Below are 25,253 nucleotides of genomic sequence, written 5' to 3' on the forward strand. Positions count from 1 at the left end.
AACTGCTGTAAATTTAGAATCATTTAGGTAAAATTATTTCTGCAGCTCGAAAATCTTGTGAGAAAAATTGGATAATTTGTTTCAAGTTGGTAAATGAAATACTGATTTTCCCCATGTGTCTATGCTATGCTCTACAATGTTTTTTTTTACTTTTTCAAAATAATCTAGAATACATTTTCAGAGCATAAGGAATTAAACCGAGTCATTTTAGAGATTTGATTGGTCTGCAAATTTGCAGTTAAAGTTTTAAAGTAATATTTCATAGCTTAGGAGAGGAGTGGTGGTAAAATCAAAACGTTATATGTATGATATCTGCCATAAATGCAAAGCATTTGAATTGCAATTTTTATAGTTGCAAGACAACTTGAAGGATTCGTCTCACATTGTATTTGAGAAAAAATGGTCAACATGTTTAAAGATAGTAGACGACAGACCTGTTTAACATCTCTTGCGAGAATTTAAATTATGCTCATATAAGACTAGGTTATATTTTTGTAGAAAAAACACAACTCTCAGCATTGTTATGGCATCAGTTGAGTTTTAAGTTTTTAATATAAACTCTGTAATATAGTGTGTGTTTCAGGAAGGTTGGAGGTAAGTCACCAATTTTAAGACCATGATAACTGCAGCAAATGTAGAGATTTTTAGCTTAAATTAATCACAAAAAGATACACCTCGGGAATGATTCTGTTTTTCATTTGCATTTGTTCAATGGATTTCAAGATTGTAGATAAAAAGAATGGATTTTTCATATGCTGAGGTAGATTCCAAATTCTGATGACACTTTGAAATGCCTAAACTACATTTTTGAAGATTAGGAAAATACACTATTTTAAGAATAAAATGTTTTGAATTATAGTGCATGTTTGGGGAGGGTTGGGGACAAAATTGAGGGTCACCAATGTTTTGACCATGGGAATCGCCATTTTCGTAACAGGCAGATATTTTGCAGGATGTATAAAGTATTCCTTATAAGATAAAATCAGGTAAAGTGCACCCCTGTGCTATGCACCATGCCATGAAGGTGTATAGGGGATAAGGTATATAATTTGGCATGGTTTATACACGGAGGAGGTATTTATGCTTGAAACATCCAGAAAAATAATGGGAAAACACAACTGTGATAAACTGTGGACAAACTATATTGAAGCAGATTTAAAACCTTGTGTTGCATAGTATTTTTGGATTACTTAATGGTTTATGACATATGAAATAAATGAGATAAAAAATGTGTTTGTACCATAATTCATTCCAACATAGGCACAGCACTGCATTCATAATATAATTTGTTTCATAAATTGAAGTTGAGAATGAAATATTCACTAATAGTATTTACTAAAAATGTACTGCATCTTGAAAAACATATACTTTAACATGCTTAAATGTGAGTATCGTTGCAGGGGGAAGAAAGTAACAAACCTGATTGATAAAATTAGAAGTCTCACTGTAAAAAGTTACAGTTATTATTTTTTTTCCTGGAAAGAATGGTTCCGGGCACTATTCAATTTGATTTCTTATGTTTCTGTGTTGCTTGTTAATGTGTTCATCATAACAACTACTGAAAATTGTGTTATGTTCATAAACTATGATGCATCCAAGTGTGTGTATATATATATATGTATATATATATATATATATATATACAGTAGAGCGTCGATTATCCGAAGTAATTGGGGGACATGGGTGTTCGGAAAACTGGTTTGTTCGGATAATCGAACTGTACATGTTTATTTGCCAAAAAGAAGTACTGTACAGTAAATTTATTCATAAAAAGAGGCATCTCTTTAAGTATTACAAAGTAACGTACAAAGGCAACTTTAGTAGGAATATATAGTATGTGGTACAGTTTATTAAACAAAAATAAATGTGATGAAGAAGACGTTCATGAACAGAGAACAGAAGGTTACTGTTTGCACCGTGAGAAGCTCTTCTTGGGGGCGCGCAATCCTTCAAACTGCGCGGAGCGGCACGCCTCAACTCTAAGCTGGCGCAGCTGTTGCTGTGAACAGCTTTGATACTGCCGCTACTTCTACAGCCAGTGCCAAACCGACAGAAGTGTGCTGATTGTTGAAACACAGCGACTGACGGCTTGGCCGGTCAGCAGCGCCTTATGAAGGCCCCATTAGAAGCAATGTTCCACCAGCGGTGGCTCAGTGCGGCGACTACTGTGGGAAACTTTTTTTGGGAGTGAGGGGGATGATGGACGGTAGGGTGGGAGAGTAACAGGTGCGAGCGAGTACACAGTTCGGTTAAGCGGTCGTTCGGTTGACCGACGTTCGGATAATCGACGCTCTACTGTATATATATATATATATATATATATATATATATATATATATATATATATACACACACACACACACATATATATACACACACACACACACACATATATATATATATATATATATATATATATATATATATACACACACACACACACACACACACACACACGAGCGAATGCATTTCTCTTGTTTGTTTCATTGATTGATTTGGTTTATTTTACTTCTCCTTTCTGCCAAATTTGGCTAATTGCGAAGGTGAGAATGAGTTATGATATGATGAAATTGATGAAGGGACATACAAGGAATGCCATGCCCAGGCCAGGATTCGAACCCAGGACCTCTGGCACCATAGACATTTCTCTTGTTAGCATAAATTGTTATTAGTCCTCACCTATAATATATGGAGTACTGATTTAGACTGCCAGAAAAAAAAAAGCACTGGTTATAGCATATATTTAGGGGTGTGCTGTGAATTTTCGTGATAGGCAAGCAATGGGTCAGTTTTTCTTTTCCACCAATTACATTTTCAAATGTAATATAGGAGGGTGTAAGGGTAAATTTGGAGCCAAAATTACCAAAAATATGGCGTTGGTGAAAACTTTTAGAAGGGTGTTGAGGAAATTTGGGGAGGGAGAGTTGTTGGCTGTGTGTGGATAAATCACTGGTATACACACAGGAGGGGCTGGAATTGTAAAGTGGGTTCTTGCTCCCCCAACTAACCCAGCCCTTTGTCATATTTTCCCTGCCTTCAGCCCCTTTTTTATGAATACTATGCCAAGAGAAGGATTATGAGCCCCATCAATCCCTCCTTTTGTACATCACTGCACGATTGTGATTTTGGAAATGTTCACGTCTTTCCATTGCACTATGGAAATTACTGAAGTCATTGTGGCCTGCATCGTTCCATGTTCGAACAAAATTATTTATTAATAACATTGCTACTGCATAACCACACAATACGTAACATTGTTGCCTTGTAATGAAGGGGCCCCAGATTCGATACTCGGTCGAGTGGTTCAGATCCTACTTTAAAAAGTCAAGTCCCAATTAGCCTTTCTGTGCATAAAGTGTACTCAAACAAATTCAAACATGTTTTTTGCTGAGACACTTTTAACTGCTTAATGAAAACTTTCCCGTTTTCCTTACTTCTTTTGGTTATGCATTGTTCAGGACACGGTCTCTCATAATTTACCATCTCCAACTTTTTGGTAGAAGTTCTTCAACTGAATGAAAGAAGATCCCTAATTGAGTCCTTACCTGCACCACTCCAAATCGATGGTTTGTCTACCGCAACTCCCATGCTTCCAAATGCTCCCTCTTCCTCACCCTGTTTACATACCCTCTATATTTCGGAGTTACTGACCACATGACAGATATGTCCAAGTATTGACTTGTGATTTTGTTTCTAATAAAACCATACGACCGGTACTCATTGACTAACTTGCTCATTACTATTAAGTTTCACACATGAATAATTGTACCAAGTTAGGTGGTGCTATGGATGAATAGAAAATTCTGGAAGTTAGCAACACTTGTGACCAGCGTGGATGAGGTGTTTCGAACACCCTTGCCAAAGATGAAGCGGGCTGGGGGTCGCTTGCCGTTGAGCTTTTTTTTCATGAAGGAGAAAGGACAGTGACCATGCAAGAATTGCATAAGTCACTCTATAAGTGGGGAGAAAGATGAGCAGTCCTCTTACTTCTAACGCGGATCAGCTGTGCTGCGTTGCCGAGCCTCGTGAAGGCTGCAAGCTGCTCTGTTCGCAGCCAATACGACGGAAATGGGGGAATTGAAAAGTCTGCAGATGTAAATATGTTAAAAGTAGATAAATTCCATTCCGAGGTGTATAAAGGCATTGAAAATAATGAACTTAAGATATCAATATTGTTTTAAAAAAAACAATGCTAGTGGCACTTGCCCCACCTTCCTTTATTGCACTCTTCTGCAATATTGCACACCCCCTCCCCATCTGATTGTTGGACACATCAAAGTATGAGCCTCCTCAGGGAATGCAACCCTGAAAACCGATCACAAAGCAACAGTATTAACTTTTACACCCTTCAGGAAGATCAGGATCAAACTGTTGGAGAAATATTTTGGAACAGAATATGTTAAATAGCTTTTGATTCAGTCAAGTATTCCCTCTCTCAGTTATCTCTGGAGCAAGGCAATGCATAATGTCAGAGAAGGGGAGGAAATCGAGTGGGCAGAACGAAGCAGTACAAGCTGCTGCAAAGGCTGGTAACTGCAAGTTGCTTATCCCCCCCTTCACAAAATACATTTCCCCTCATGTGTTCATTGATGGAGCTCTTTCGCATCGCTACTTGTGCAAAGACTTGTTTTTGTTTGCCTGCTCCAGAGATAGTTGGGACAGGGTATAAAGCAATACAAATTGAATGTTACGATACATTACTACTAGGGGGAACATGTATTTAATTTTTAAAATACATATTATTAAACATAACCTGAAAAAAAACAATAAAACCCAGTTTTGCCCAGGTTTTACTGGGTTTTATCTGAAACCACCCCAAAACATCCAAGTTGTTGTTTTTTTTGAGAAAACCTGGGCAAAATGCCAACCTTGGTTGCTTTTGTGAATTATCGGTTTGCATACTGATAATTTTAATACTGCTGTTAATTACAATATGTATAAATGAAAATTTGGGAAAGTTTACAGAAAAAGCAATAATTCTCTGTTTCTTTCCATCTCTCTGTGTTTCAAAATTTAAATACAACAGACACCAAATGATCGCCTTTAACGATAAGAGCCTTCATTGTCCACTGCCAATTGTTGTGGGAAAGAGACAAGCACATTGATTGTTGAGACTTGATATGCCGAAATCTCAAGTCATGTAAAGTCAAACCTCTACATTGGATTTTGATTAAATTACATCACTTTTCTGTCACTCTTAGCTAATCGTGACGAGTAATGAAAATGCAATTGATGAACAAATGCTCACTAAGATCATCCGTGCCCAGGCTGGGATTCAAACCCAGGACCCTTAGTCAAGAATGGTTTTGATAACAAAAGGCAGCTCATTGACCTTAGAAGTTGTACAAAATTGACCAAAGGGACCAATGAAATTACCAAAAGTTCTGCAGAAAATAACTTTACACATTATGAAGATTTCTACAAAATTATTATATGCTGAAGCACTTCAAGTATTCACACGCTCTCCCATTTTCAACATTATGTTCCCGAACATATGAAACCGTAAGTATTTGACCATAACAATCTCATTTGAGTAATGGTCAAATTGAATAAATAAATATAAAGGAAACTAAAGTAGAAGGTACACCAGGGTGGCTACTCTAGGACCATGATAAAATTCAAGTATAATTCCCAGTTTTCAAGGTGAACGTACCAAGGGTACAAGCAGAAGTTTTCTCTATTTCAAGCCACACATACACACACACAAATATATTAACAATATAAAGGGTCTGTGTGCCAATTGTATCCAATGTATCCAAAATTTCTAATTCAATTCTATTAAACGGTGTAAAATATTCACTTAAAGGTGTGTAGTTTACATTTACATTTCGCACACTCAAGACTTCAAAATGCATCTACAAACAGAAGTCAAAAATGATACGGGACATACAAATCTACAAAATATTGTTAACTGTATAAGAATTTCAAACTCACATTTAACTAATCAACTTCACAATATCTTACGCAATAATCATCCGTCTATCAGATAGACTGTTCTGCAGGGGAGACTAACAAAGTGAACAGATTTAGAGAATTCTGTTTTATTTTCCACGCAGCTTTCTTTTCCTTCTTCGATAAAAATAAGAATCAAAATTTGCAATTTTTCATGTCTATGGAGAAAAATTCATGCAGAATTCCCAGAGTCAATAATTCAGACAGAATTCCTGGAGACAATGCATTTCTTTGAACAGCTTACTTGTAAAAAAAACAAAAAACAAACAAAAAGAAAAAAACATGCAATATGCTTGCGTATGCTACATAAAAGGGTAGCATTTTTTAGTAATAAAAATAAAATTGTGCATATTCATAAAATGGTTTCCACTATATTCAAGCATCAGGGCTTGTAACACAATAAGAATCAGCCATTGCCCAAATTTCTACCAAAAGTGCATTGGCTAGTGTAATTCAATACAAGTAGATTCAAAGGTGAAGGATTCACTGTAACTGTTAGATTGTAAAAATTAGGGATGGGGCGATATGAAATTTTGGCCGATACCGATAAAGTACAGATATAAAATTTACCGATATCGATAACCGATATTCTACCGATCCGATATAAAATTACAAATGGTCCCGGAAGAACCTGAAAGGTTCATTGACCTTAAAAAAATGTGTGTTTCAAAGTGACTGCAGTGCAAGAGATATTGCATATTTAGACATTTACTTTTTAAAAAAAGTAGGGCATGGAGATCATCCATAAAAATTACAACAAAAATGGCAGAATTTTGTACTAAACTATCAGATATTTATCGATATATCAGATCGGTAAAATAATCGGTAATTTTACCGATACACCGATATGCCTATATCGGCCGATACCGATAGAGTACCGATTAATCGGTCCCATCCCTAGTAAAAATGTAACTGTTTTGTATTCAATTGTTTAATAAATTGATTGATTACACAGGCCTGCGAAATTGAAGTTGTTGAAAAATACAAGAGACGTGTTCGCTGAGTTTTATGTTATTGGGTGTGCTGATTTTGAAAATGGCCTCCATTTTTTTCCATCACGTCAGGATTTTTTGTAAAATCAATATCAATATTTTTGCTAAAATCCTATGTGAAAAGGAATTTTCGCGAACAATTTTGCATGCACTATCTGGCAACAGTGGTTTTGATCTATTTACATCTATGTAAAATCGATGCTTGGTGATGCAAATTGATTTATTGGCAATTGATTTTATTTTTTATAGGTTTAAATGGAAGAAAACCACTGTTGCCAGATCGCACGAGCCACCTCTGGTCGAGAGAAAAACACAAACTTCCCTTGCATTTACACTTTTTACATCCCATTATGGTGAAGTTTCTAGAAAAAAAGCACCAACGTATTATGTTCATTTGTGTTTATTAAGGTAACGTACATAAAATACACGATTGACCACGAGGAGCAATGTATGTGTACATGAATGTTTGACACAAATTGTAAACTGAACAAACAACAAAACCAAACACAAACAAAGTTTATATTTACATACGTACCCTTTTGCCTTTGAAACTTCTTTTTGACGTTCTTCTTTTATATGCAATCTCAGGCCTCTCTCGTGTTAACATCCAACAGTAGTCGGCGAGCATGTTCTTGTCCCATCATCCTTGATATTTGCGCTCCATATCTTTAATATCTTGGTGGAACCTTTTACCCTGTTCTTCGCTGACTGCTCCTAAATTTTCGGGGAAATAGTCCACATGTGAGTGAAGGAAATGTAGTTTGACACTCATGGAGCAACCCAATGCTTGAAATTTGTCCAGCATATTCAAAACAATTGCTTTATAGTCAGGATCCTTGTAATTCCCCAGAAATTTACTGACCACATCTTTGAAGGCAACCCAAGCTTCTCTCTCCTTTGTTGTCATGCTAGTCTCAAAGTCTTTATCCTTCATGAGCTTGCGGATATCTGAACCAACAAAGATTCCCTCTGTCAACTTGGCTGTGGATAAACCTGGAAACTTTTTGCACAGGTATTTGAAACAATTGCCATCTTTTGGAATAGCCTTGACAAATTGCTTCATTACACCTAATTTGATATGCAACGGGGGTAACAATACTTTTTTTGGGTCAACTAAGCTGTTCCGAATCACATTCTTCGTGCCTGGTTCAAGATTTTGTCTTTTAGCCCATTCTTTCTTGACCCAATGTTGAGTCTTTGCATGGCTGTCCCACTCACAAATGAAGCATGGGAACTTTGTATATCCACCTTGTTGACCAAGAAGCATGGAGATAACTTTCAAATCACCGCAAATGGTCCAACCGTGGTCGGCATATTTTATTTTGTTGAGGACGAGAGCCAGGTTTTCATAGCGTTCTTGTAAATGTACCAAGTGTGCAACTGGTACAGATGTATACTGGCTTCCGTGATGAAGAAGGACAGCTTTCAGGCTCCTTGTCGATGAATCTATAAACAGCCTCCATTGATCTTTATCGTAGGTGATATTAAATTTACTCATCAATCCGGGAACATCAGAACAATAGACCAGGTTCTCCGCTTCCTCAAAGTACTGAACAAAGTCCTTTTCTCGATTCCTGTACCAATAAAACGTGGTTCCTTTGGCCAATAAATGTTTTTCTTTCAATCTGGAGCCCAACAATTCAGCTGCCTCTTTCGAAAGACCCAGATCTCTAGTCAGATCATTAAGTTCAACCTGAGAGAAGGGCTGAGGTGAATCACCTCCAGAGGGCTTATATTCGGTATCGGAGCCTTGGGCGTCTGGATGTTCCGAGTCTGAAGACTCTGAAGAGATGACTGGTAATTCAGTTGGAGGCAAAGGCACTGGCACATCAGGTCCATGAGGAACGGGGCGTATGGCCGATAGAATGTTCTCAGGATAAGAGATTAGCTTGTGATTTTTTCGGTTATACCCACGGACATGGCAGGCACAAAAGTAACAGTCATCACAGTGGTTCCTCGGCTCCCTCCATGTCATAGGAATTCCAAAGCGTAAAGCAGTCTTCTTTCCGTTGAGCCATAAGCGTAGATCATTGAGACACTGCACACACACTTTATGAGGAGCCCACGATTTGTCCTGGTCTCAGAGTTTCATGCCAAAATACATAGTTTGTAATGCTCCTCATGTGATGTTTAAGAGCACTATATTCGCCGCATATGTAACAAAAGTCATCTGGCACATTTTCACAACGTCTCGAACTCGAAGCCATGGTTCACGAAACGCACAGAGGAAAACACCAGTTACAATTGTTTTTGTGATGCAGTTTCCACTTGTCACTGTATCAGCGCACACACGACACTACACATGAAAGACAAATTGAGACGAACCTACAAATTTCCACGTCTTTTATCTTACTATGAACATGGTAAGTACATGATCTGCTGGGTTAAAGAGCGATAAACTGAGCCCCTCATGAGGACATATGTTTTATATCGTTTCTGCTGCCTCCAGACAAGTCGCGAGAATTCAGTCTTACGAATAACACGTTCAGGATCAATCCAGATAAAGCTCGACACAACTGGAAGGTGACTGCCGATTACGCTGGCTTAGCGAGCGTTCCTGCACAGTCGGCGAACCAAGATAAGGATTTGCACGACGCTATTGGTCGAGAGCGATTGCGACAGGGAGGGAGGGACGTTGATGGGGGGAGTCACCGAGGAGTAACGTTTCACCACGGTAGAATGATGGTCAGGCAGGGAGGAAAGATATTCCATGCCTAAACAACACATTAATGGTAAATGTTCATACAAATCCAAGTACAATTAAATTTTTCAAGAAAACGTGACGTGATAGACATTTTTCTTTATTTTTTTTGAACTCAGCACGACAAAATACATAAAGTTCACCTATCACTTCCCTTGTATTTTTTTCTTCGCAGGCCTGTGTTATTTGTTGTACTTGACATTAAATGTTCATAACTCTTGACAAAGACACATGTGACATGTGTTGAAACATCAAGTAATAAAGGTGTAGTCAGTACACACACAAACACTTTTTATTAATTTTTCTCTTGTATTGTTGTTATGTCCTTTGTCTGTCAGTTTTAGTGAATTGCAAAAACACACGCAGATAAAATTGATGAAGATATATTATAAAGGATATCTATGCTCAAGCCAGACTCACACCCAAGAACAGAGATGACCAGATTCTTCTATTCAAATATCAATCATTGGCATTTTCACCAGGTGAGCCAAATATGACTATATCTGAACATATTAGCAGAATGCTATAATATTCATCTAAATCTGTAAGTGTAACTGAGGTTATTTATACATTTTGCGCAATGCACACAAAACTGATCGTTAGGCCCATCAAACAAGGAAGCTACTTACAAGGACCTTTTATTAGTTCATTACGAGATGGTATTGCTATCAATGTCTAATTAGCATAAAATTGCTGGATATAGTCCTGATACTAGTGTTGATGCTGCATTAACACGTTAATGCCATGTCGACCATAATGACCAAAACTGTCACATACCAATCACACCATGTTGGTAATTAAGACTGAAACATATGGCTTGACTTAGTTGTTCCTAGAGTGCCATCGGGCATGAGTATAACAATGATGCAACAAGGCATGGGAGTTGAGTGCACATTAAAAGTTTTTTGACTGTTCTATTTTGTACAGGAAAGAAAGCGAAACTTTCGAATTTGCGAAATAAAGTCTATATAACCCCTTGGCACAGGAGGTAAAATTGGTGAAACCACCATGGCAGTTAAAGTGTTAAGTACAGGAGAAAAGGATGGTGGCCTCTTTGCAGCATTGCCTACAGACCTAATTCAGGCAATTATATACATACTTGATCATTCGAACAAGTGTTCTTGGGTTACTGGCCAGATTAAATTGGCATTAGCTTCCAACATTTTGAGCGCTCACATTGCTCTCATCATCATGATCATTGGAAGCTAACGCCAATTTAATCTGGTTAGTAACCCAAGAACATTTGGTCAAATCACATCGCCAGAAAAGCTACAATTCCTACTTGATTATTGCCGAAGCAATGGAAGTTTTTCTTTCTGCATGATTATGTCATGCCCTGTGTAACACTATATTCCTAGTTTATTGACACTGGTATATCCTGCGGCATTAGGAATTAACTAACTTTTCGTCTGGTGACAATAGCAGTAATCTCTTATGTAATATAGTCATCAATAAATATTGATTGATCGAGTTGGCATTTTAAGTCCACTTTATGCACAGTAAGGCTAACGGGACTGGACCTACAGTTTAAAGTGGGATCCGAAATACTATGTGCCTCCACCGGATATTGAACTCTGGACCCCTTGATTACAAGGCGACGACATCAATAAATATGGTTGTCGGAAGATGCTCATTAAGATTATCATATCACCATCTCTGCCTCTTTAAACAGAGACTCCCCTGTACCTACTTCTCCACAATAAAGCAGAACCTGACTTATGTTGACGATGTTAGTTCCGTATGGATAATTTGAATCTTCTACGGGCAACAATTTTGAGACACTCAGGTGAAATGACAATTACCAATCATCAGTGGCGTATTCTTGCATGTAACGTGGTATACTGCTGGTAAACCAACTTTCCTTCATATAAATACAAATTGCTGCAAAATTTCAAGTTGTCGGACTTCCCGTTTTCTGTTTTACTTGCATTCCTACATGTTACAAAGGGTAATTCAGAAGTCTCACGATACCCTTTTTTCTCTGAAACAAATGCGGTAATGGCAGATCCAACTTCACCTGGGTATATTGGGGTAAGGAGCCCACGAGTGAGGGTGCTTCCAGGACATGACTGCTCCTTGAAGTTTGAAGTTCACCATATTGGATCGAGGTCAGATTTTTCAAATGGCTAGGCAGCCATGTGGATCATCAAAACACATTAGAATTTTCCAAGAAATGTGTTTTGTGATAGCTGTAACGGTACAAAAGTTATTGACAATGAAAGTTGCCACATCTTCCATTTGTTCAATAAACGATGGCACTAACACTGCAAGAGAGGATTGAGGTGACCCTGATAGCTGGGGAACGCAGCAGCCACGTCATAGCTGCTGACTTCAACAAGACACCCTGAAAGGGTTGCAATGTCTCACAGCAGCATCGCATCTTTGATTGCCAAGTTTCGTGGAACAGGAAGTGTGGCAGACAAGCCCCGCAGTGGCCGTCCGAAAACAGTGAGTGACGAGGTAACATCTACAATGGTCCTCGCAGACGTAGCAAAAAGTCTAACGATGAGCACCTGACATTTATCAGCAGAGCATGATGCCAGTTAGCCGTCCATTGTGTGGATTCTGCACACTAACAAGTGACATCCATATAAGACAGAAATGCATCAGAAACTAGCAGAGGATAACCCAGATAGATGGGTCGAATTCTGTACCTGGGCCTTGCTCCAACACCAACAAGATCCCTCGTTCGCACAGAGCATAGTGTTTTCCGATGAGACGTATTTTCATGTCAATGGCGATGTAAACCGTCAGAACCACCGGTACTGGAGTAATACAAACCTTCACTGGTTCGACATGTCCAAGGGAATTGTCGGTGTAAAGCTGTTGGTGTAATGTGGCATATGGGACATGTGTATCATTGGTCACATATTCCTAGACACCTCGCCCATCCCTACCTTGAACTGCTTGAGGATACAGTGTTGCTGTACTTTTCACAAAACACGGCACCTTCCCCTGTTGTTTCCAGCAAGATGGGGCAGCACCCCACTACGGATGAGTGGTTCGCCATTGGTTGGTTTGCAATGCCCCAGTCACTGGATTGGCTAGCATGGTCCCGTTGAATGGCCACCAAGATCAACTCACATCACTCCCCTGGACTTCTTTCTATGGGGTGGGTTACTTGAAACAGCTTGTGTAATCAAGAGAAAATCAATCTGTAACGCACACCACCTTCGCTACCGCAACATGTGGGCGGTCCTGTGATCAAATACCCCCACAGATGTTCATGCACTTCCATGCAGAGTTGATCTCATGCCTCAAAGAGTGTGTTCAGTATGATGGTAACCACACCCAGCACATACTCTAGAACATACCGGTGGGTACCGCATTATACGGTTGACATTTTTAAGTGTCAATAAGTCAATATAATCGTATTTTTGCTACATGTATTTTGTCTCCCTGATGGTGTAGTGGTAATGTCGTATCCTTGTAATCAAGGAGTCCCAGGTTGAATACCCAGTGGAGGCAAATAGTGGTTCAGAACCCACTTTAAACTGTACTTCCGGTCCTGATTAGTGTTCTGTGCATAAAGTGGACTTAAAATCCACATTCAAATGATATGTATTTACAAATAAATCTGTTCCCTGGATATGTCAGTAATCAATGCACCTACCTTTCTGCTGTGGTCTTCTCTTTCTTGTGAGGAGATCTGCGAGACGAAACTTCACCAGCGGAAGAATCTTCACCAGTAATATTGTTCTCTGCACAATGATCAGAGTCTTGGTCATCCAACGTACTTTCACATTTCTTTTTAACCTATGAATGAAAATAGACACAAATACCAGACATAAATATTTGCAGACTAAAATTAAGAATTTTACATTAAATAAATATATCTTAAAAAATGTACTTCTCATAGATAGAACTTCTTTAAGACTATACCAGACAGACAAGAAATGGAATAGTGCCAATGTGTTACAGTATACAACAAATCAGCTTTGCATCGTTTGATTGGGTTTACTTTACTTTTCTTTTCTGCCACTTTTGGCTAATCATGAAGATCGGGATGAGTGATGATATGTGAAACTGATGAAGGAACAGTCACAAACAACACCGATGTCCAGGCTGGGATTCAAATCTGAGCCTCTTGTTTTCATAGTGTGCTGTGCTCACCATGCTTGCCAAGGAGGCAAGTAATGTTTGTATTTGAATTTTTGTTATTTAGCATTGCATTTCTGGCAAATTTGGCTGTGATGAGGATGAGTGTCAAGATTAGATGAAATCGATGAAGGAACACTGGCAAGAAACACTCATACCCAGACCAGGACTCAAAACCAGGAACTGGGTGGTGAGATCATAAGTTGTTTTGGCAAATTAATATTTCCACTGAGTTAAATGTGTATGTGTTCACATAGATGCAATAGTCACTGACTGCATTGTTATCACAACACTTTGGCCAAGATGTTTTGATTGATTGATTGATTGATTTGCTTTATTTTACTGCCACTTTCGGCTAATTTGTAAAGATGGGGATGAGTAATGACATGATGAAATTGATGAATGGACACTCACAAACATCCATGCCCAGCCCAGGCAAGATGTTTTAGAAGATATAGAAAAAACTGTAGTATTTGTATGATATTTCTAAATCTTATATTTTATAATAACTAAATGATGTGGCCTCCCCGATGGCACAGTAGTAGCGTCGTCACCTTGTAATCAAGGGGTCCCGGTATGACAGTACTGTCATATGGCTTGTTATATTAACTATACCTATGCGCATGATAAATAATTTAAGATTATTAGCTCACGTCCATATACACAAAAAATATAATGTTTAGAGAATTCACGAAAAATGGAGTATAATTGCCATTAGAATTCATTTTTACTCATGTTAATTCTTGAAGGTAGTGAATGATGACACCAATCGGAATTTTATGAATAAACCGTAAATTCTTGAATTGCATCTTGCTTGGATATCAATATAATGATAACTTCAATTTTTAGTTGTATTTAAACATTTGGGTAATGCATTTTGACCTTATGCTATAAGATCTTTTATTTTCATAAGAAATACAGTGGAAAGTTTGGTGTCGCTTATGAACAGGGACCTTTTGACCAGATGGTGATTTTATCGGTTCCTGCAATTTGCACACTTGTTACTAAGTTATAATTCATACAGCGCGGTATTCTCCATTTTTCTGCATAAATAAAACAATTATGATTATTAAAGGTTTATTACAATAAAATCATTGACACCTATACATATGCTTATATTACTCAAAATTGTATTTGAAAAAATTGTTGCGTTGACGTGGTAAAACGTGCTATGTAAAAAGGTAGTTAGGGCCCCGGAAGGAAGAGGGCCGAGAGGGAAAAGTAGTACATTGATGGATGATCGTTGAAGTGCTGAAAAAAGGAACGCGGGAAGAAATAATGATGTGATTATGGCATTCATTCACATAGCAAGAGGAGGGCTATGACAAATTGATTTTTAAGGATGAATGATTGATCAGTTGGACATATATGTTAAACATGATGCGTCAATAGGACATTGTGTATGATGGAAAACAAAAAGGTAGGGGATGTGATTAATGTTCCGCCACCCAACCTGCAATGAGGTAAGCAGATGTTCGTCATAATTTAATGCATGAGCTCATGTCTACGTACATTATCGGTAGATCTGCCTGATATACGTTCATATTTAAAAGCATGCTTGCGTGTGTAGCGAAGAAGATGGTAGATCGTTCGTGCTAAATCTCGTGGTCAAAGGAAATGGCAGGCGACGCCAATGTCACTAAAAATTGAATTTTATGGTGAAACTAGCATAAAGCTAAAATAAACCTTCCAGAAAAGGTGGAACTAAGGTTGGATGTAAACTATTAAGGTTTGCATCTAGGTTACAATTATTGACAAAGTATATTATCAACATTTATTTTGATTTTCGAAGTCACTTGTCCGTATATGGGCATGCTTGTAGCACACAAAGACGTCATGTCGAATCAGTTGTGTTGCTTGAAAATCCATGAATAGGTTGTGTTAAACCTTTTAAAAATGGGTGTATTTAGATACAACCATCATTTAATAAGTAGTAATTTGACAGCTTGAGGGGATGTAGCCTAATTTACCAGCAAATACATATTGTTAGTATATGCATCTTTCTAGGTAAATCATTCAGCTGTTCATGCAGAGATAGGGAACAGTATTTTGTTTGAAGAAATATCAGTAGTCACTTAATGTTCATAAGTGATAGTTAGGTAAAATAACATACTAATAAATAGGTAGTAATATGTCAGTTTGAGGTGGTGTTGCCTAATTACCTGCAAATACATATTGTTAGTATATGCATCTTTCTAGGTAAATCATTCAGCTGTTCATGCTGAGATAAGCAACAGTATTTTGTTTGAGGAAATATCAGAAGTCACTTAATGCTCATAAGAGACAGTCATGTAAAATTATCATACTAATAAATAAGTACAATAGTTTATGAATTCTGTTTCACTCGGAATTTACCTATGAGATTTATTCAGAACTTCTGCATGAATCCATGTTCTACCATATGTGTATTCTCTTTCAGCAGGGGGAAGTTTGGGTGTGCTATTGATGTATCCAGTATAATCACACATACTAAACAATCTCACCAAATGTTTGGGAATATACAAGGAGGTATTTCTGTTTTGTGTTCTTCCTTGACATTTACCAGTATTAAGAATTTCGTTCTGTTGGGTTTAATAGAACATGCAAAATTATTCGTGTTTCTGGGAAATGAATATACACAAAGGCGTGTTTGAATATTAAGAATTGGGTGCAAGCTTGGAATTAAAATATCACTCCAGAGGGATATGGGAATGCATTGTGGTATTACAGATAGATGTTCTAAATATCCATAGGGTGCTCCTGAGTTTTGTAAACAGAAATAAATTAATATTTTAGTTAATTGGCTATTTTCTGTTAGCACTTTGTTTCTCTCTCTCTCTCTCTCTCTCTCTCTATATATATATATATATATATATATATATATATATATAGCAAGATAAAAGCAAGGAGGGCCAAAAGGGCTAAGTAAAAATCAAAGAAGGTAAAAGGAAACACTCACCGGACAGTAGAAAAATTCAAAATTTTCGCTAATTTCATAGCATCATCGGTACCGATTCTTTGATTTATATATATATATATATATATATATATATATATAAAATAGCTTATTCTCTTTGTGGTTGGACTTTCCCTTGCAACAACACACTCCAATCAGTGCTACCAGCGTTTCGGGCAGGACACTCGAGAGCCATCTTGGAAAGGTTCATGGTTAATGTAGTGGTAGATTGAGATATAGTAGATTGGTTGTTGGGGTTCTCGTGACGTGATTGTGGCAGGTAACCCTCACCTCTGAAGTACCATCTCACCGGGTTCGATACCCAGTGGAGGCACATGGTGGTTCGGATCCAACTTTAAACTGTAGGTCCAGTCCCAATTAGCCTTAATGTCCATAAAGTGAACTTAAAACACCAACTCAATCTATCAATCAATCAAAGCAAGATATCCTCTCTCAGGTGAGGCAGATTGTGCAATACTGGGCAAATCCATCACTATCAAAAGTCTGTTAGTTGTGGGGTCATCTTCAGTGCAGTATTTTGTTGATTGTTGCTGTAGTGGAGGTTTATGAATGTGGGTGCAGGTAAGTCAGGAAAGAATTGGCAACTAGAGCTCGTTGTGGGTCAAAGATAAACTAGTTTCAGATCAGAAGATCTGCTTTTGTGTTGATATGTTGTGCTAAATTTTGGTGGATTATTAATAATGAAGTTTATAAAATTGCAGTCTTATAGGGAACATCATGTGTTTTGTTCCTTAGTGACAGTGTGGGCGAGGCAAGTCACGTTCCATAGATGATATTGTTCAAGGTCCTGTTCAAAGGGCACCACAGACACCAGACCTAACACCCTTGTTTTTTTTTTTTTTTGGGGGGGGGTCATGTAACTCCATTATGTATGCTAGGAAAATTAAGAACTTGGACCACCTCAAATAAGTTGCAGACAACTTACGCAACTGGGAGTCAAATTGAAGCATGTACTGTAACTGTAACCACTCTGTTGCTGAGGTTGGCAGTAGAAATGTCAAGTAAATAAAGAAGTTCTATAAATTTCACTCACTTTGAGAGAATACATGTACCTGTGTATTTATTAACATGAAGGCTTTCACCACATCATGTGGCTTTTCCAGGAGGAATGAACAAGATTAAAACTTAGCTCATTTTTTGGTTAAACAGGGTGTCTACCAAAACAACAAATACAAAATTCTTGACTTTTTATTGACCTTCCTTCCTTTCTCTTGAACATTTATTCAATTGGTTAGATTGGTCTTAATCTTATTATCTTTTATTATTTTAATTGGTGGTTATAATTTACTTTCATTTAATATTTTTCAACATTATTTGTGATTTATTTTTATTGCTTTTCCACTGAACTCCAAATGTTTCTTTTTTACCTCTTTCTTCGGTTACAATATGTGAAATTAATTCAAATTTAGGTAAAGTTTGTAATTAAGGAAATATATGACTAGAAGCCAATATATAAGTCTCAAAATGAAATATCTTCGAATTGCTGCAATGTGAAATTGTTTTATGAAGATCAGTCGTTGCACTGATCCTTTCCGCAAGTGTCGGTGTAGGTGGCAGCACCACCGTGTATTGTATACGGCGCTAGTAGTCACGTTCTCATGCAGCGGTGAGTCATTCGAGTGTCAAGTAGGTAAGATGGCAGGTGTGTTAGGTGAGTGTACGTGTGATGAGCAAAGGGGCATAATTTGATTTCTGTGGGCACAGGGCATATCTGCTGAGCAAGTGCACAAGGAAATGTTACCTGTTTATGGTAAGAAATGTTTATCCAGGAAAGCCATTTACAACTGGGTGGAACATTTCAATTGTGGTCGAACCAGCATCAGTAACACCGTTCGTCCAGGTCATCCAGAGATGGAATTCTTCTGTTGAATGACAACGCTCGTCCACACAGTGCCAATACCACAGTGGCTCACATACGGTCCCTAGGTTGGGAACGTCTGTTACATCCAGCCTACAGTCTGGATTTGGCACCATTCGACTTTCATCTCTTTGGCCCACTGAAGAATCACCTGGGTGGTCACCGGTTCCAGAATGTGGAGGAGGTCCATCGGGAGGTTACCAGCTGGCTATGACACCAATCACAAACCTTCTTTGCTGCTGGCTTTGAGGGACTCATGAAACATTGGGACAAGTGCCTAAATGTTCATGGAGATTACGTTGAAAAATAAACCACATTTCATCAGGTAACTATTTCAACTTTTCTTTCTATTCAATTTTGCAATTTATAAATTGACTTACCCTCGTATATTTTATTCAATGAAAAATCCCTTTCACAAGGCTAGTTGAGAAGAAAACGGAAGCTGTACTTTAAGAAGAGATTTAGACTTGATTTAAGTATTAATGTACCAGACGTCATTCTGGATGGGGAATGGCCACAATACTTACTTCAAAATTTTCTACAAAACTTCCCATATACTAGAATGCAATTCTTAAGAAATAAATTGGACAAATCTTAACCACAACTCAATACAATTTTAGATTTCCAAATTTTCAATTTTATCAAATCTCAGTACTGGTATATAACAATGTAAATTCACTATACTGTAAAAAGAATTGCAAAAATTCCTGAACACAAGCATAATTTCTCGACTTTCTTGGCCTATCTGTTGATTTCTTGACTGGTAGACACCTTGTTAAATGATATGAAACAGGTAAAAATTGGTAAAAAGGGTATGTTAAAATTAGGATGCCCTGTCAAGGTATTTTCTTCTTCCTGTTTGGCTCGCAAATGTTGAAAAGGCTTGAGGCTAATATATACACAAGTACATATCAAACTGAGTGATGTTTGTATTAATAATGTTGTAATAAAGCCTTTCATTATCTAGAAAAGTTCTAATTTGTAGAAATGTTGAAAGCCACATTCTTGTTCTCACCATCATACTGGAGGCGATGTGATGTGATCTGCATCATGTTCCAGCAAACTTTAATCTCTAGGTGTCCATTGCTTAGACTAGGAGAGCCCCAGTCTGGTACTCACTGTGGAAATTGACGGCAGGTCACCCTAATGGTTCATACTCATTCTGCAATATCCAATCTGCCAGCCTTCATGGCAGAGTGGTTACCACTGCATGCAACAATACCCAAGGGTACCCCGATGGTGCAGTGATAGTGTCGTCGCCTTGTAATCAAGGGGTCCCGGGTTCGATACCCGGTGGAGGCACAAGTGGTTTGGATCCCACTTTAAACTGTAGGTCCAGTCCCAATTATCCTTACTGTGCATAAAGTGGACTTAAAACACCAAATCAATCAATCAACCAAGGGTACCAGGGTTGAATCCATGGCTGGGCATGTGTTTTTTTAATGTTTTTTCATCAATTTCATCATATCATCACTCATTGTTTTCTTTGTGATTAGCCGTAAGTGGGAAAAAAGCAATGTAAAAAACATAAAAATCAATCAATAAAAAAGCAAAATTGAAGTTTTTAACTTACTTTTGCTCTGTTTGCAGAATATTATTAGAGTGGAAATATCAATGCATTTACTCTAGTTACAACAGAAATTACATTTTTAAGTATATATCTTCTGCGTGTGGGCACCTATTGTAGTAAATTATAGTTTAGAAGTAACTAAAAATAGTTCCTGGGTAGTCAATGTAGTTAGAGCTCCTTTCTTTAGTGCCAGTGGTTACAGGCTCGAACCCTGCTGGGAGGCAAATTGGGGGCTTTGGTCATGAAAGCCAGATTGATTGTATTATTGTTTTAAGTCCACCTTATGCACAGACAGGCTAATCGGAACTGGGCCTATATTTAAAATTGTGTTCTGAGCCACTATGTGTCTCCACCAGGTACTGAACCTGGGACCTCTTGGTTACAAGGCGACGTTAACGCTACACCTCTGGCAGCATGAAAGTACGTACTACGCAAAGCTCATCTGAGTCATGAGTGTATTCATTTGCTAGGCCATGAAAATAGCTCTTTGAGGGTGAAGGCCTGCCACGTGGCTTTTCAATGGGTAATGCATGGACAGTATAGACTCAGGAAGTTGCTATTTCCTGGCTATTGTGACTGGAGTCGCGAAGTAGCTTTAAAATTTTTCTTACAATGCTGGGCCAAGACAGAAATTTTGAAGGTCCCACCAAGGTTCAAACCCAGGGCTGCTCACAACAAAGCTAACTATTCAGCTATGTACAGGATATACATCCACTGCCTAAGAAGATTGACTGCTGTTGATGTAAAATTTGATCGCATCCTCCAGATGGCTCAAAGAAGGAAGTATTTAAATTTTGATCTGTTAATATAGATACACCAACCCATCTGAAACCCTGGCGTAGAAGCAGTGGCGCTAGTTAAAGTTACAGGGAAGCCTGTAGTTCACATATTTTCCAAGGTTTCAGAAAGCTTGGTGGATCTGTAATAAAGTAATTACTACTGACAAAACTGGGAGTGATAATAATAGTAGTACCGGTAATAGTAGGGCTGCAACAATTACACACTACACAAATAAAGGTACTTGGGTTAATTACTTTATTGGAGTTGATGCCATGTCTGTATGCACTGTGTTCTTTCTTGCAAAACAAGAACTAAAACTATGTCTGAGGACTAAAACCTCCCTACCTAGGTTAAAAGCTGAGGCTGTGTAGAGACAATCAGGACACACAAGGACAAACACAGGACATCACGACCCACAAAGGATTATCCTGGCCGTGGTCCAGGCAGCCTAGTTGGCCTGCAAGAAGCAGTTTCAGGGTTGTACTACATTATTACGGTGAAGACATAGAAAAGAACACGTGTACTAAGGATGTACTAATTCATTCCATGGTTCCTTACCTGTTTGGTTGTGGCTGATTCCCTGTTCTGTGAATCTGCTTTCAGAATTGCCTCCGACTTGACACAAGTTTGAATGAAACTATTGAATGTTTCAAAATTCTTTAGGCACTTGGGACACATCAAATCTGAAGAACCTATACCACTAGATGCCTGGAAGGAAAGAAAGTTACATTAAGTAAAGAAACTATGATGAATGTGGTATATGATTATATAATTATGTAATTATTATTCAAGCAAGCAAATTTACATGAAAGTATAGGGTTACCAGACGTCTGGTTTTTCCCGGACATGTCCTACATTTAAGCCTTATGTCTGGCGTCTAGGAGGAATTTGAAAAATATCATAAAATGTTCTAAATTTTGAGCGTCGCATAATATTAATTAGGAAAATACATAACAGAAAAAAATCATGCCAGTTACAAGACTATGTACTGTGCTACTAAACTCAATAGTGAAATCTATTTTGATTCAGTCATTGCCCAAAGAGAAAAAAAGTTTGTCCTGCTATTAAACAAACGGGAAAACGGAAGCACTTAATGAACAAAGATTTGGGACCACTTTCTGATAACGCCACTGTTCAATGCCTGAGCAGAATTTCTTGCCTTAGGGTTTATACTGATGGCACAAGGTGTTGTCCATTCTTATTCAATATAATTTGATTGTAAAGCAGGGGTATAGTGAACAACGTTATTCAGGGTGTCTGCCAGTCAAGAAAGTCATGGTAGTCAAGAAAAAGTAAAGAAATTAACAAGTAGGTCAAGAAGTCAATAAAAAGGCAATAAATTATTCTTGTGGTCAAGAATTTTTGCTATCATAATGACTGATTGGTTAAATTAGTTTATTTTACTTCACTTTTTTCTGTCCCTTTGGCTAATCGCGTAGATGAGGATGAATGATGGTAAGATAAGATGGATGAAGGGACAGTCACAAACATACAGGGACAACCGACACAAGCCCCACATAAGTTTATACTGGCTGTGAGTAGATGCCACAGCCTCGCTTATCTGCCAAACAGTTCAGGATGCAGTAATACGAGAAAGCAGATCTATTCTCTTCTTAAATTCAGCTTCAGTTTTCATCTTAACTAGCCCTTTGGTAGGGGTCTTTGTTAAATAAATTAAATTATTTTCTTAATTGCTAATTTCCAACTTTACCTATGTAAGTAGAGGTCGAATAAATAAACATTAAAAAAAATGAAAAAAAAGGTCTAGAAAAGTTCAGAAGTCAAGAATTCTGGATGCGTTATTTTGGTAGACACTGTTATTGAACTAAAAACTACCCAAGATGAAACTTCTGGAACCATTTTAAATTACGGTAATTGTTGAATATTTGTTTGCCATTACAGGTCATAATTCAAACGTTGAGACAGTACTTTCATTACCATCCGCACAACAGACTCACGAGAGAAATTATTTTTTCATGAAGTCTGTAAAATGTTTGTTTGGTACTGGTCCCTATAATTTCAAAGAGTTTGAATGTCCACCCTAACATAAATATAGTTTGACTAAACCTGAAATTTTGATAAAAAATGTCTTCTCTGAGAAGTATCACTTAAATCATGTAGTAAGAGGTGCATTGATTAGTATGATTGCAAGTTTTGAAATTTTGCATTTAAAAATGCATTAAGAATTCATTTTTTTAAAACTGAAAAGTGCCATTTTTCAACTATTTTCTAACGTGTTCTATAGAAATATGTATTATTTATGGAGAATGTTTTGTGTCCTACATTTTGACTTAATGTCTTACATTTCCTTTACAGCGATCTGGTAACCCTATGAAAGTAGTGCTATAATTGCATTATATAGCCAACTGCTATCAATTATATTTTATTTCGCATGTTATGAGTAATGTTACATTCAAGAATTAGAAGTTTAGAGAAACTGATGGGACAAACTTGATAGTTTGAGTTGGTGTTTTAAGTCCACTTTATGCACAGTAAGGCTAATCGCGACTGGACCTACAGTTTAAAGTGGGATCCGAACCACTTGTTCCTCCACCGGGTATCTACCATATGTGTTTTTCCTCTCTTCCTTTTAATTACTCTCCCTGCTTTCGTGCACCTTCTTACTTCGCCATTTTTTAAAGAGGCCTTGAAGGCATCATTCTATTGTGGCCACTCTAAACAAGGACAAGTTCATTAGCTATAACCGAGTGACCTTCATGGTACAGATGATAAATTGAACAACCACCCCATAATGCTTTAAAAAGTAACAATGTAAGAGAACCATTATGCAACTAAATCTGTGTCTGGCCCTCAGACTTGCCAGCAGTGCTCAAAGAGGAAAATTCAAGTTGGAGGCGGAGGTGCTTTATCGAATTTGAGGATAGGTAAATGGGGGATGCTTGTATAATTCAACATGGAGAAAATGCAATAGGTTGGAGTATTTATGGCATTAGCCTAATGGGGGTAAGTTTATGTAATTCTTCTTAACTATGGGGTTAGCACCACCCTCATTATTTTCAGGTCAAGCAATGATTGCCAGATATATTAAAATTGCAAGTAGGGAAAGACATTGAATTTTTACGGTATCCGACCTAAATTTTAGGTAATTTTCAGCCACAGACCTAAGTACCAAACCGGAAATGTGGACCTTTTAACAAGGGTCAACTTGATGCCAAAAATTTCGAAGCTGGGGGATGGTATCATGGTGGCGAGCATGCCTCATATTTCCATTTCTAACAACTACTTTGAAGATTGTGAGTCATTGCACCACACAATATTGCAATTTTCAAGTTTAATAAGAAGGATAGAATTTTATCCTTTATCCTCTTCACAAATGAGTACAAATAATTTCTTCATAACAGTGAGAACAATGATAAAGTTCGATAAGTGAATCTTGCATTTTAAGTAAGTTTCTCAAAGCAGTAACGTAATAACTGATCTGAAAAGTCGGTAAGAGATACGCCAATGTTTATATTACCAACAACTTATGTATGTGCATCTGTGTTTTTCTTTTTTTACACTTTGAATGGCCCACAGGGGCCAGCCATCTACTTTATAGAACTTGCTGATTACTCTTCTCTACCCAAGTATACAGCGGCAGCTCGTGACTTTTCACAGATGCATGTTACAGGTAGATGTTGTTTCTTGCATTTACAATTATCCCCCTCCCCCCCAAACACATACCCATTTACACACTCACTTGGAGCATACACAGGGCTTTTTTCCTGATGGGTCTGGAATTGTAAAGGTCTGTATCACATAGCTGCTTTCTAAGTACAGCCGGAATAAACTATAAAATATTTTGCAATCACCGATTTAAACCTTCATTTCAAAAGTTATTCAAAGACAAAAATGGTAATCGGAGATTATTTTAAGGGGTGCTTGTATTTAACACTGTTTTTTTGTTTCGAAGTTCTTTGCTGCTTTCATCCGAAACTCAAAATTTGGAGATGGGATGTAGCCCCCTTCAATTTCCTAGCCCCAGCCTCACGTACGCCACTGCTTGGAACAACAGTGCAGAACTGTCCTTTACAATGACTGCTCCATATGCCACGTGCATGACCATGAACCACAAGAAAAAAAAATTGTGTCTGATTCTGTAAAGCTATCCGCAGACTTTCTTCTTATACTGAGATGACAACACTTACCGTGCTGTGGATCTGTGTAGCATGCTAGCAGTCGGATTTCGCGACCTCATTGGCTCCGACCCTACCTCTCCCAAAGAACCGAGGGGCATTCGGCCAGATTCGGCGTGCCGCGAGGTGGCGAAAACATGCTATGAAGCCAATAGCACGGTATTCGTTGTTGCTTAACAGCATGTGGAAAATACATAGTGCGCTGCAAAT

General features: G+C 37.9%; 1 protein-coding gene across 3 annotated transcripts in view; it reads right to left on the reverse strand.

Annotated features, from left to right (window-relative positions):
- LOC146002790 (uncharacterized) overlaps positions 1 to 25,253 on the reverse strand; it is an 86,379-nt gene that overhangs the window by 39,134 nt on the left and 21,992 nt on the right. For all 3 annotated transcript variants that reach the window (XM_083140731.1, XM_083140730.1, XM_083140729.1), the window contains exons 2-3: positions 21,466 to 21,615; positions 13,259 to 13,401 (exon numbers count right to left, since the gene is read on the reverse strand). In XM_083140731.1, the coding sequence (XP_082996857.1) occupies positions 13,259 to 13,401; positions 21,466 to 21,615 (293 nt within the window). The remainder of the gene's footprint in view (positions 1 to 13,258; positions 13,402 to 21,465; positions 21,616 to 25,253) is intronic.

The sequence above is a fragment of the Lepisma saccharinum genome, chromosome 19 (genome assembly GCF_977018435.1).
Source record: "Lepisma saccharinum chromosome 19, izLepSacc3.1, whole genome shotgun sequence".
In the NCBI taxonomy this organism is placed as follows: Eukaryota; Metazoa; Arthropoda; class Insecta; order Zygentoma; family Lepismatidae; genus Lepisma; species Lepisma saccharinum.